Source organism: Suricata suricatta, chromosome 8, assembly GCF_006229205.1.
Source record: "Suricata suricatta isolate VVHF042 chromosome 8, meerkat_22Aug2017_6uvM2_HiC, whole genome shotgun sequence".
Taxonomy (NCBI): domain Eukaryota; kingdom Metazoa; phylum Chordata; class Mammalia; order Carnivora; family Herpestidae; genus Suricata; species Suricata suricatta.
In genome coordinates, this window is record NC_043707.1 from 64,570,958 (window position 1) to 64,584,158 (window position 13,201).

At 36.6% G+C, this 13,201-nt stretch overlaps 1 protein-coding gene across 1 annotated transcript in view; it reads left to right on the plus strand.

Moving 5' to 3' along the window:
• The window catches only part of ARHGAP29 (Rho GTPase activating protein 29), a 63,659-nt gene extending 61,538 nt beyond the window's left edge, over positions 1-2,121 (plus strand). Inside the window, exon 23 of the mRNA XM_029948870.1 lies at positions 419-2,121. Coding sequence (XP_029804730.1) covers positions 419-1,305 — 887 coding nt within the window. The 3' untranslated portion in view covers positions 1,306-2,121. The remainder of the gene's footprint in view (positions 1-418) is intronic.
• The last annotated feature ends 11,080 nt before the right edge of the window (positions 2,122-13,201 follow it).

Below are 13,201 nucleotides of genomic sequence, written 5' to 3' on the forward strand. Positions count from 1 at the left end.
AAGGTTTGAAGGAGACGAGCACTCTAGTTTGAGAAAACGTGGGCCACGGGTCCGGACTCTGTAAGAGAGAGAAGAAAGTAAGCCTGGGATAAACAGAAATGGGGAGAATGATGGTTTTGTTTTTTCTAAAAACAACTATTCAACCTCAGTTGGACGGACAGGACGAATGTTAAAGTGCATTTATTAGTTGATCAGATAAAAAGGAGCATCTGAGGCATCTAATAGGATATGTTCTCACTGTGGGTTGAATGTAACTGAAAACAGCAGATTGAGCTCTATATAGTTAATTGAGAATAACTTGGAAAAATACATAAGACTCTTGCTCTCCTGATTGGCTGTTCATCTATAAATCATTCATATCTCTTGTTAACCAAATGGTGTGAAATTTGATTTTTAAATAAATCTTTTCCTTTTTTAGACAACAAATTGGGTTTGTTTGTAGACCAAGAGCTTGAATCAGCATCACAAAAGATGGAAGATGTTTGTAAAACTTCCAAGCCACTTACTCCGAAATCAGATAGGGAAACAAACAGTGTTGAGAGGCATCCTCCAAGGACCAAGATCAGACCTGTAAGTTTGCCTGTAGATAGACTGCTTCTTCTTGCAAGCCCTCCTAATGAGAGAAATGTCAGAAATATGGGAAATGTAAATTCAGACAAGCTTTGCAAGATTCCTACCTTTGAAGGAATTAATAAGAAAGATACTCCTACTGTTGGTTGTTCCATATTGGATGGCTTTGAGCAGTCAACGCTACAAAGCCCTCAGGAAAAACAGTGGGAACAAAATGGCCTAACTCTAAAGACTACAGTGACTGTGCCCAGTGTGCTCCAGGACAGGGGACTGACAAGCATGAGGACCACTGGGAGCCACCCAATCAGTGCCGCCCAGCCCAGTAAACCATACTCAGAACCAATGAGGCCAGCAAGACAGGTGTCTGGGAGACGGTCCTCTGACTCCTGCCCTCCTGCTCCTGTCCGAGCGCCCAGAACACTTCAGCCCCAGCATTGGACAACGTTTTATAAACCACGTGCTCCCGTAGGTGGTGTGAAAGGGGATGAGGAGAAGCCTGCAGCACCCTCCCCAGCACCGCCTCCCGGCACAGCTCCCAGCCCCCAGGGGCACTTGCTGAGAACAATGCCAGACTCTGAAAATGCCCCAGCTGCCCCAGTGCAGCCCACCAGGAAGCCTAAAGAGAGCTCTGAGGAGCGGGACTTGCCTGATGTGCCTCCAGCATGTCCGAGACCAAGGCTAAAACGAATGCAACAATTCGAAGACCTTGAAGATGAAATCCCCCAGTTTGTGTAGGGCTGTCAGAATTCAGCTTTTCTTTTTTTGTTGTTTTGTTTTGTGGTAGTAATGTTTTGTGAAAGAAACTTTAGACAGGGCCCCTTTTGTATAGTATTGCCAAGTCATGGATTTTGCTTTTTGTCGTCGTATTATGTTATACTGTGTTGGTTATATTGAATGGTAGGTTGTCTTCATGTGGCCCCATCAGTGCCTCACTGGAATTATCTGTATTGTTAAAGTTGTGAATAAATAGGTGGACTCATGTTTTTTAAAGTTCAGTTGATTTTTCCCATAAAATGGTCCATTTAAATGCATCCCTAATATATGATATAGTTCTCAAATAATAGGTGCAATTGAGGAAAATCACCTCTATTTTTTTTGAAACTACTTTGCTTATTTATAAAAGAAATATTTCTGAATGCAAGTGCCTGAAAGATCTTTGTTTGGTATGATTGTTTTGTTCACAGAATTTTATAATGTGTCTTTGACCGTTCATATGGTATAAATGTAACCTTTTATTTTTCAGTTGACAGTTCACTTTTTAATATTTACATAATGGCCAAAAGGCTTGCAAATCTCTTTAACTGCATTTTGGTTAATTGCTAGATTCTCCAGGTGGTAGTCAGTTGAATTGTACAAAGAAAGTGCACTTAAACTTGTTTAAATTACATAGTTCAACTATGCCTTATTTGGCTTTAGGTGGTTTTAATACATTTAATATTTTTTTACCTCTTGGCTTTGTTCTACATAAACTTTTGTTCAACAGTTCTGAACCTTTTGGTATTTTATTTAATGGTCCAAAAATGTTTTAAAATTCAATGCATTTCCTCTTCATATTGTCTGTTCTTTTTTAAAAAAACCACTCCTTTGGTATGAAATATTTTCACTTTTAAGTAGGTCTATGTACTTTTTCTACCAGACTTTTAACTATTGACAATGTGTGTTTCATCCAAATCATGCAAAGATTTATTTAAGTTCATTCTAAGAGTATAGTTCAGTAAGGCTCATTATTTGGAACTTGAGAGAAGATGTAGTTGATTGGATGGATAGATTTCATTTATAAAATTTCCAGTTTTTAGAACTAATACAGGTCTGTTATTTTCTGGGCTTCATCATTTTGCCTAAAATAGGATATAAAAGGGACTAAAAAAAGTAAAATAGTCTCTTTTTTTATGTGTGAATTCTATTTGTAGTAAATGCTTTTATATGACTGTGTTAGACTTGATAAAAAATATATGTGTGTGCACGTGCACACGCATGCCTGTTAAATTATTTTAAGTTCTCATGGCTTCTCTGAAATTGTTGCCTCCCAGGGTATGAGACTAAATTTATTAACCATTGGCTTAGTGGTCAACACCTGGGCTCGTACATGCCTTACTATATAACATGGATGTATTTTATGGGACATTGCTATTGTAGCTCTATATGAAATTAGAGACTAGGGCGAACTGGGTGACTCGTTTGTTCTGGAGCCTTGTTTTGAGTCTTTATGGTACAGAATATAGAAGAATTGTATTGCTACAGAAACCTAAAAAGAGCAAACCTTTACTGAGCCCTCTGTGTGTGCTACAAACTCTGCTAAATTCCTACATAAAGGATTTCATTTCAGGTTCACTGCAACCTATACTACGTAGGTAAGTACTTTACTATTCCTGTGTTACGGGTGCGGAAACTGAGCTCAGTTATGATGTGCTCTAGGTTCCACGGGTGTAACACTTGGAGTCAAGTCTCAAACAGGGCTGTCAGACTCTTGGTGGTTAGTTCTCTTACTGTGTTACTACTGAGTAATATCAGGTAGTATTTAACAATAGAAAATTACCTTAAAATTTTTTCATTGTAGTAAAATATGTGTAACATAAAATTAGCCATTTTACCCATTTTTAGGTATACAGTCACACTGACTACATTCACATTGTTCTGCAACCGTTACCACTATCCCAGCTCCAGAACTTTCTCGTCATCCCATACCAAAACTTAGAAAATATACATTTAAACTTTTTAAATTTTCTTTTAATGTATTGAGACAATGGAGTCAAAAAATATGTCATAGAATCAACTGGTCTCTCTGTTTCCCTTTACTGTTAAAGATCACATGTGAGAGTTCCACTTGGGCCTTTCCGTCTTTAGGGCCCTCCAGCATCTCATCCAGCTTACCCCGTCAGTCTATAGGTGCTTCTAGTTTCCTGGGACATTATGCAAGTATCTCCAGAGAAGATGTTGCTGTTCCTGTGGTACTCACAGTGCCCTGCTCTACTCAGTAATGTGGCAGCAGTTCCTCCCAAAAATTGTTTCATGACACACGGAAAGAATGTGAGTCATAGGAAAGAACAATAGTGGGGAGTCCTTTCAGGGTTGCCACACCACCAGAAAGGCTTGTGGAAAACATCTCATTCAACTTTGCAACAAGTCATTTGTGAAGGGTAGAGCCAGACTTAGATAGGCTTATTTTTCATGCTTGAGAAGTTAATCAGCGTCTATGAATATTTAAAGTCACTTTTAGTGCACTTCAGGCAATGTATTTCTTTTGATGTAGAGATGAAGAAGAGGTGATCCGTGTGAAGGACTTTGTCCAGAGATCTCAGAAGCAAATGAAATCACGCCTCCCTTCCTTGAGTGATTAAAATTAATTTAAATGTGATACTAAAACTATACTATTCCCAGCTAACATTGTGTTGCTCACAGCATTTGTACAGCTATAAAAATCTCTTTAAATGACAACCATTGTATATTCTTATGATAAGTTTTCACCAATGTAATCTCTGGGTTTTTCTTTCCCAGGGGCAGGAAATTGTTTTGATGTGCTGATATGTTATATATGTAGACAATTCAGTAACATCTGGAGTTTAGCAAAGTTGCTACATTTATAATCAATATGCAGATGTCAGTTGTATTCCTTCATATCAGCAACTAATAGGCAATAAAAGTTTTCAGAAAGATCTCTTAAATTTGAAATACCTAAGAATAAATCTAACAAAATATATACAAGATCTTCATGGAGACAGTTTCGACTTTAACAAGAAGCATTTAAAGAGATCTTGGAAAAAATGGAGTGCTTTGTGATGTGCATGGATTGGAAGCCTCAATATTTTAAAACTGTTCATTTACCTTCCACTTATTGATTCAAATGTAGTCTCATCCAATACAATTTTGAAAGTAAGTTGCAGACCTGATTCCCCATTCTCCCTAAATACTTTAATGATAATTCCTTAAGACAAGAACATTCCTATGTAACCATGGTATGACAAAATCAGGAAAGTAACATTGATGTAGGATATCTAATCCATAGACCACATTCAAATTTGCTGATTGTCCCAATGTTCTTTGCTCCAGCATCCCTGTGCTAGATCAAGTGGTACATTTCATTGTCCTCTTACCTCCTTTAATCTGGAAAGGATTTTCAGTCTTTTCTTTCATGACCTTGATTTCTTGAAGAGTATAAGCCAGGTACTTTGTAGCATGTCCCTCGGTTTGGGTTTATCCAATTTTTCCTCAGGATATACATTTTTGTCAGAAATGATATTCTCATATATTTTACAAGAAGATACACAATATCACATTGTCCCATTGCTGATGAAGTTAAGTTTGATCACTTGGTTAGGATAGTATCTATCAATTTTGTCTATTTTAAAATTAATAAAAAGAGCTTTGTGAGGAGAGTTTTTGAGACTATGTGAAGGGCCTGTTTCCTATCAACTTGTCACCAGTTTGTGTCTATTCACACCTGTTGTCTGAATCAGTTATTACTATTCTGGTTGCCAAATGTTGAATTCATCATTGCTTATGCTTTAATTGATAGTCTGTGAGGAAAACAGTCCCTTTTCCATTCATTCATTTGCTTATTCATTTGTATCAGTGTGGACTCATGGATTCTTCCTTTATTCAGTTATTCCTATATATGACTATCATTTATTTTGATACTGAACTTTTTTCCAGATTTTGACTATGGGAGTCTATTCCACCTTCTATATGTCCTTTTGATTTCTTTAAAAAAATTTTTTTTGATTTTTTTATGTTTATATATTATTAAGACAGAGAGAAACAGAGCATGAGTGGGGGAGGGACAGAAAGAGAGGGAGACACAGAATCTGAAACAGGCTCCAGGCTCTGAGCTGTCAGCACAGAGCCCGACCCGGGGCTCAAACCCACAAACCATGAGATCATGACCTGAACCGAAGTCGGTCACTTAACCAACCGAGCCACCCAAGTGCCCCTTAAAATTTTTTTTAAATGTTTGTTTATTTTTGAGAGACAGAGACTGAAGTGTGAGCAGGGGAGGAGCAGAGAAATGGAGACAGACTCTGAAGCAGGCTCCAGACTCTGAGCTGTCAGCACAGAGCCTGACATGGGGCTCAAACTCATGAACTGTGAGATCATGACCTGGGCCAAAGTAGGACACTTAACTGACTTGAGCCACCCAGTCTCCCCTGTCCTTTTGATTTTTTGGGCTCTTCCTTATTTTTTGGGACATTAAGGTATCCCAAGCTTATCTTGTACTTCTTCCTGAGGAACTTTGGTTCCTTTAAATGGAAAATCTCACCAAGGCGTGAGAAGGGCTCATTGCTTCTGGAGAGTCATTGGGTTTAAGCTCTATTGGCAGACAGATCAAAGAAATACACGTGTGTACACACACAGACATATAGCTATATGTATATCTGTATACACATATATATTGAAAAAACCTTGAGTTCACATTGGCACCTTCAATTCTAATTCAATACTTCAGAGTTTAATTTAGTATTTCCCTTTCCATATTTGTAACTCCTTTCTCTCATAGTGAGAAATCTGGCTCCCATAATCTTAAATATATTATTTGCTTACTCTTTATGTTCCAATCTCCTGACAGTACTAGCTGCTGCATTGGCTCCCCCTAGCTCCAAATATGTCAAATATATCAGCCACCACTGCACTGTCCTGACCACACGACTCCCTAAAATGCCACTTGAAACCCTAGTCTCAACCACAAGGACCAGGCCAGCTGAGTCTTGACCCTAGTGATGTCAATCCTGACCATTCGATCCTCAGCCCTGGTCATCTGCCTGAATCTTCCACCCCAACCAGAAGGAAGGGAAAGGACAAATTTGTGATCTTTTGATAATGAGCAAGTAATAAGTATTTGCTTACTAAATTCACTAGGAAAAGTCTGCAAATGAAAGGTTATACATACTTATCAGAAATGCTTAAACATACATGGATATATTTGTGAAACTTATAGAAAGTTTAAAATTATTTTAATATCCATTGTTGTTCCCACTCTAGTAATTGCAAGTAAATTTTAAATATTAATACTTCCTGTAATAACTAAACCATATTACGTTATGCTGTTTTTTAATGTCTTTACAACTAAAGTTTACACTTTTTACATAAAATTTACATACTTTTCAGAAAAAAAAAGGTGATTTGCCCATGTTTCTGAGTTATAAATGTGAATAGGCCAATGAGCTTTTCCTTGTCTAGAGAATGCTAATTGGTAAATGAATGTGGCCCTGAAATAAAACTCAGGACATAGACCACGTATGGTGAGATCTTATTTGCAGCTGTGGGCACAAAGCCTGACATATTAATTTATCTGTACCTTATTTCATTTTACACTGGAAATTTGCTTTTTGAGAGCTATTTCCAATGAATTAAAAACTTTCCTGCATCCAGCTGTTTTCTTCAAAGTTGTGAGAGTTTAGCCAAGTGCCAATGAAATCAGACGGTGCCGTGATTCAGCATAGGAGAAAGCTGTGAACCTGTGAATTCTCCATCTACACTGCAGATACATATTTCACTTGTTCACTGGGAGATTTAACTGACTTTTTGTTTTAAATGGAATCGTAAATGCAGAAGTGTGCAATATATGTGTATCACCTAAAGAATAAAATGAACTCCCAGTACCCCCTTCAGAGAACGTTAGGGAGACAGCAGAGCAGCCCCCCTGATCACATGACTGTCCGCCTCCTCCAGCACTCACCGCCTCTCTGGTGTAACCTGTGTCTTGAATTCTATGTTCATCATTTCCTGGCTTTTAAAATTATTCGCTATCTATATATTAATTAATTTTTGACTGTTTCCTTAACCTTTTACAAGTAGCATCATTGAATCCATTGTGGCTTGCTTCTTACATTTGTATTTTTGAGATTAACCTGTGTAAATGTTTGTAGCTACAAACCTATTTTTCCTTTTTTTTTTAACTACTGTAAAGTATTCCTGTGGTAAGTTTACCAGGCAAGTATTCTTAACTGCCTTTTTCAGATAAGCAAATAGATTTCAAAGAGATTAATATGCTATATGTTATATAGCTAATAAGAAAGGGCGCTAAGACTTGAACCCAGATGTCTTTACGACAAATGCTGTCATTTCTAAATTACTTCATCTTCAACTTTTAATTAGAGGCTGTCATAAAGTACTTTCAAGCTAAAGTTTTTCTTCTAGTTGCTAGGATACTGAAATTTAGGGTTATATTCCAACTCCAAGGTCATTTTGAGTATATGTGTGTATTAAAAGTTTATTGATTTCTCCAAACCACTGCATCTAAATTTGGTGAAGTCTTTCTGGGTTACAGCGAGTTTTGTCGGTTAAACTTTGCTAATAATGAGAGAATAATAGAGCAGTAATGAAATAAACAATTCTACCCCTCCACACTCCATTCCAAAAACACAGTTTGGAAAACAGCGCTGTAATCGAAGGCTACTGAGGAATTTAAGCATTTAGAGAATAGTGTTTACATGAGATCTCCTAGATTCTGTTTGTAATCAGGAAGAGTCAGCAATCCAGGTAAGAAATAGGCCCTAAATTAAGCCACTGACCTAATTCCAATTTATTTTTAGTAACATAATTAACAGGGATTAGTGACCCTTTATGAATGTGGAGTTGCCAGGGTAGAGAAAGTGATGCTTACCATGTAAGCCATGGACAGAATAGTTCTTTTTAGATACTATACGTGAAAACAAAGGTTGAAGTTAAATTTCTTCCTTGCTCCTTAAGGCAGAATGAGATCCCATGACTGGTAGTAAAACAGAGGCAGATTTTGTTTCAGTGCTCTCTAAGGAATCCATTTATGATTAGAAATGTTTACAAATGGAATGCATTGTCTTGTGATTTGGTGAATTCCTCAAAACTGGAGTTGAAGACAATTACCTCCTACGAGGATTATTCCCAGGGAGGAAGTTGGGCTAGATTATCTGTAAAGTCTTCAAGCTCTGACCTTGAATTTAAAGTAAAAGAGATGTTTCTAAAATTGCTGCATTAAACAATTTGAGTATTTTCATTACGCCCCTGTTATTACTGTAGGTGAGGAAGCACTATACCTCATTAGAGATATCATTAAAGACCTTTTTAAAGCTCTGGGGAGAAAAAGTCAAACCAAAATTCTATGTAGCATAAAAATATCCTCTATAAATGTGAAATGTAGATGTTTTTGACAAAAACAAATTGGGTACTAGCAGGACTGCATTAACTAAAATTCTATAGACAGGTCTTTGGGCAGAAGGAAAGTGATCCTAAATAGAAGTATGGAAATGTAGGAAGGAATGAAGATTTTTACAAAAATTGAATGTAAGTGAATATTGACTGTTACAAAACAATACTAGCAATGTGAAGTTTAAATTTTTTGATGAGTTAGAATACATGGTAACAATAACACAGGAAAGGTGAAAAACACGGCAGAATAAAGTTCTAGTATTATCAAGGAAGTGGTAAATGTAATAATTTGTATTAAATTTAACCCAGATGTGTATTGTAACATCAAAAAGAGTACTCCAAAAGAAGACAAGACACAAGAAAAAAGGTAAATGAAATAGTGGGTCAGATAGAAGGCAAGTAGCAGGATGGTAGGTATAAAATCACCTAAATCAGTAATTATATTAAATGAAAATGGATCAAATACTTCCAAGTAATAAGCTAATGTCAGACTTGGGAAGAAAACAAAACCTACGTTAGTCTGATTTACAGAACACACATATTAAGTAAAGGTTCACAGAAAGCACAAGGATGGCGGAAGATCAACCATAACTGCTAATGAAAAAACAGGTGTAGGTATAGAAATGTCAGATAAAATAGATTGAAGTCAGGAAGCATTACTGGAGAGGAAGAAGGACATTCTGAAATTATAAGCCAGTTTACCAGGAAGGTTTCACAATTATAAGTAACATTATTTCAAATGTATAAGGCAAGAAATAGACCACTAAAAAGAAAAATGGGCTATCCACAATCATAAGGGTTACTTTAACACACCTCTGAACAAACAGACAAAAAAGTAAGATAAAAAATAGATCTGAAGAACAGTTAACAAACGACATTGATATATAGAGGATACTGTTACTTAAGACCATATTTAAAATTAGCAAATGTATATTTTACTTAAGACCCTATTTAAAATTTAGCAAAACTGACAATAAGCAGTCCATGAGGAAAGCTCCAAAACATGTCAGAGGATCAAAATAATTCAAAATATGCTGACCTCAGGGAAATTATGCTAGAAACCAATAAAAGATCACTAGAAAATCCTCACGTGCCTGCCAATTAAAAGAACACACTTCTAAATAATCCATGGAAGAAAAAAGAAATAAGAGGCTTTAGAAAATATTTCAAGCTGAATAATAATAAAGATGTGCCACATCAAAAATTGTGGGCTATAAGTGTATAGCCTTAACTACATTTCCTATAAAAGTTGAAAGACTAAAATCATATTTACTTCATCTCAAGAAGCAAGAAGAGTAAAACAAAGACTGTAGAAAGAAAACAATAAAAATTAGAAATCATGGAAATAGAAAATGAAGCTAAGGACACCTGCATGGCTCAGTTTGTTAAGTGTCCAATTCTTGGTTTCAGTTTAGGTCATGATCTCACAGTGCCTGAGATGGAGCCCCATGCTGGGCTCTGCACTGACTGCATGGGGACTGCGTGGGATTCTCTCTCTCCCTCTGTCTTCCACCCTCAAACTTAAAAAAAAAAAAAAAACACATTTAAAGAAAATGAAGTTAAAAAAAATAAAGCTAAAAGCTTGTTCTTCAAAAAATTTAAGAAAACTGACATACCCATTAAGACATCAATTAAAAAAAGAGAAAAAGATTAAGAATGTTGTTATTATTGGGAATGTTATTATCATTGGAGACTCCACCAACAGTGAAAAGATGTGATGATATAATGAACATTTAACATCAATTTCAAAATGTGATTAAGGACAAATACCTCAAAAAAATTAAACTGACTATGGAAAATCTGGAGAGTTTCTTCTGTTAGTGGAAATTGAATTAGTTATTAAAAGCCCTTCCACAAAGGCAATATAGAACCTTTCAGTGAGCGCTTCCAAACATTTGAGGAAGAAATTACTTTAGTTTTAAACAAATTCTTCCAGTAAATAAAAAAAGGAATACTTCCAAACTAAGTCCATCCTAATTGTGATATCAAAATAAGACAAAGACATGACAATGTATAGCAAGGGTACTTGCAATAGGTACAAAAGATACTATCTCACTACCAAGTAAGGTTAATTCTCAATGTATGCAAGTGTGCCTTAACACAAGAAATCAATGTAATCTGCCACATTTTCATAAAGGGAGAAAAATATAGTTAACTGATGCAAATGATCTCAACTTGATGAAATTCAGCAGCCATTTATAACAAAAATTCTTAGCAAACTATGAATACAACTTCTGTAAACTGACAGAGATACAGTCTACAGCAGACATATCTGGTGGTAAAATACTGAAAGTTTTGCTCTTTTTAAAAAAATTTTTAATGTTTATTTTTGAGAGACAGAGACAGCGCGTGAGTCAGGGAGGGGCAGAGAGAGAGGGACACACAGAATCAGAAGTAGGCTCCAGGCTCAGAGCTGTCAGCACAGAGCCCAACGCAGGGCTGAAACTCATGGACTGCAAGATCATAACCTGAGCCAAAGTCGACACTCAACCAACTGAGCCACCCAGGCACACCATGAAAGTTTTGCTATTGAGAACAGGAATGACACAAGGATTCCCACAATCACTTCTTTTATTCAACATTGTTCTAGAAATTCTTGCCGTATATAATAAGGCAAGAGAAGGAAATGAACAGCATAAAGACTAAAAAGAAAAAAAATAGTCATTTGCAGATAATATATACATAGAAAATCCAAATGAATTTACCAACTATTAGAATTAGGCAAATTTAACAAACTGCTTACAAGTTCAGTACTCAAAAGCCAATTTGGCATTTATAAATCAATACCAAATAGGAAATGGACTTTATGAAATTATACCATTTAAATTAACACTCAAAACATCAAATAGATAAGAAATATAAAAAGAGATATTTATTTCTATACTGAAATACACAAAATATTTTTTATATAAAGAACTAAACAAGTAGAAGAATATCCCATTTTTGTGGATTGGAAGATTCAAAACTAGGAAGATAGTAGCTCTCTCCAAACCGGTCTAGACATTCAACTCAGTCTTACTGATTCTTGTTAGTTTTTTACAGATGTGCTTTAAGATATGTTGATATAAGCAGTCTTATGATCCTCAGAGAGGCAGAACAGGTGTTCTGAACTTTCCTTTAGTGGCCTCAAAGAGGATGACTGCCCATAGGTAATTCAGCTATCAAGAGAAGAAGATAGCACTTGAACCCGTGAGATTCTCTTTTTGACATTTTTCTTTCCCACTCTCCCACCAGACCGCTCCAGTCCTGTTCTTCCTGGATGTGTTCCCTCCTCCTAGGACCCCAGCATTGCATAAGGTACAGTCTTGGATTTAACCTACCTTAAGGTCCACCACTGTGGGTGTAGGTGTGTGCGTGTGTGCTATTATACAGAAGTTTTATTCATTTAAATAAAGCCCTTGAATTTTAACTGATAGACTGTCAGCAACTATTTTGAGTCCTACTTTAAACAAAGTGCTATTTGGGGGACCCTCTGGAAATGTGGGCCCTAAACATTTAACTGAATATTTATAATTAGCTTTGTAAAAAACAAAGTGGTTCTAGCTATCACCAGAAATTAAGACCATTGTAGAACAAGCCCTAAATTATTTAGGGTCTTGTAAAGACCCTCATGTAATGAAGGCAAAAATCTCCTAACATGAGAGAGTTGAGTGGGTTGTGTTAGTTGCAAATTCTTTTGGTTATCCATTGAATAAGTCTTTTCTTTCCTCACTACTTCCCTTTGTTTAATCTAATTTCAAAGGGAATTTCTTAAAGCCTATAATCTTATTTGGGCTAAGCTATTATCTGAAAACGTTCCTCATAAAATAATGTTCCCAGAACTGTTCAGGGTTTCCCCAATGTTAGCCAACTCCACTGGAATCACACAGAAGTCATGACTAGCCAAATAACATTTGAGGTCTGATATGTGATCATTAAATGTTTAGCTTTAAAACATTTTAGACATAACACTCATTGGTAGTGAGGATGGACCACTGGGGATGCAATGGAAGATCTGAGGATGACTGGTCTGGGAACAAGGACACTTGGGGACATGACAGCCGTCCTCACATACTGGATGACAAAGACAGGGCTTGTCTGCTCCTTTAGGGAGATGTATGACCAGCGGCTGGAATTCATAGGCAGGCAGATTGCTGCTCAAAAATGTAAGGAAGCCATTTTACAATTAGAATAGTTCTAAATGGAACATGTGACCCCATGATTTCTCAGTCACTGAGAACACATTCAAAACAAAAACTAGATGACCACCTGTCTCTTAAGCGTATTTTGGAAAGGAATCTCTTGGGGGAAAAGATGTTGGCGTAAATCATCTCTCAAGCCCTAAGATTGTTAAGGCCCTGAGGTGAGTGAAACCTTCCACTTCCGTATCACCCTGTTTGTAATATCAGCAGGGAGCAGATAAACCTCGTTACCCAGTCCGGCTGCTGTGTTCTCACCTCCCTGCCAGGGATCTTTATTCCTGCTTCCTGTTCTCCCATCTTCCTGGGCAACATGAATGTGGTCTTACTGTTGT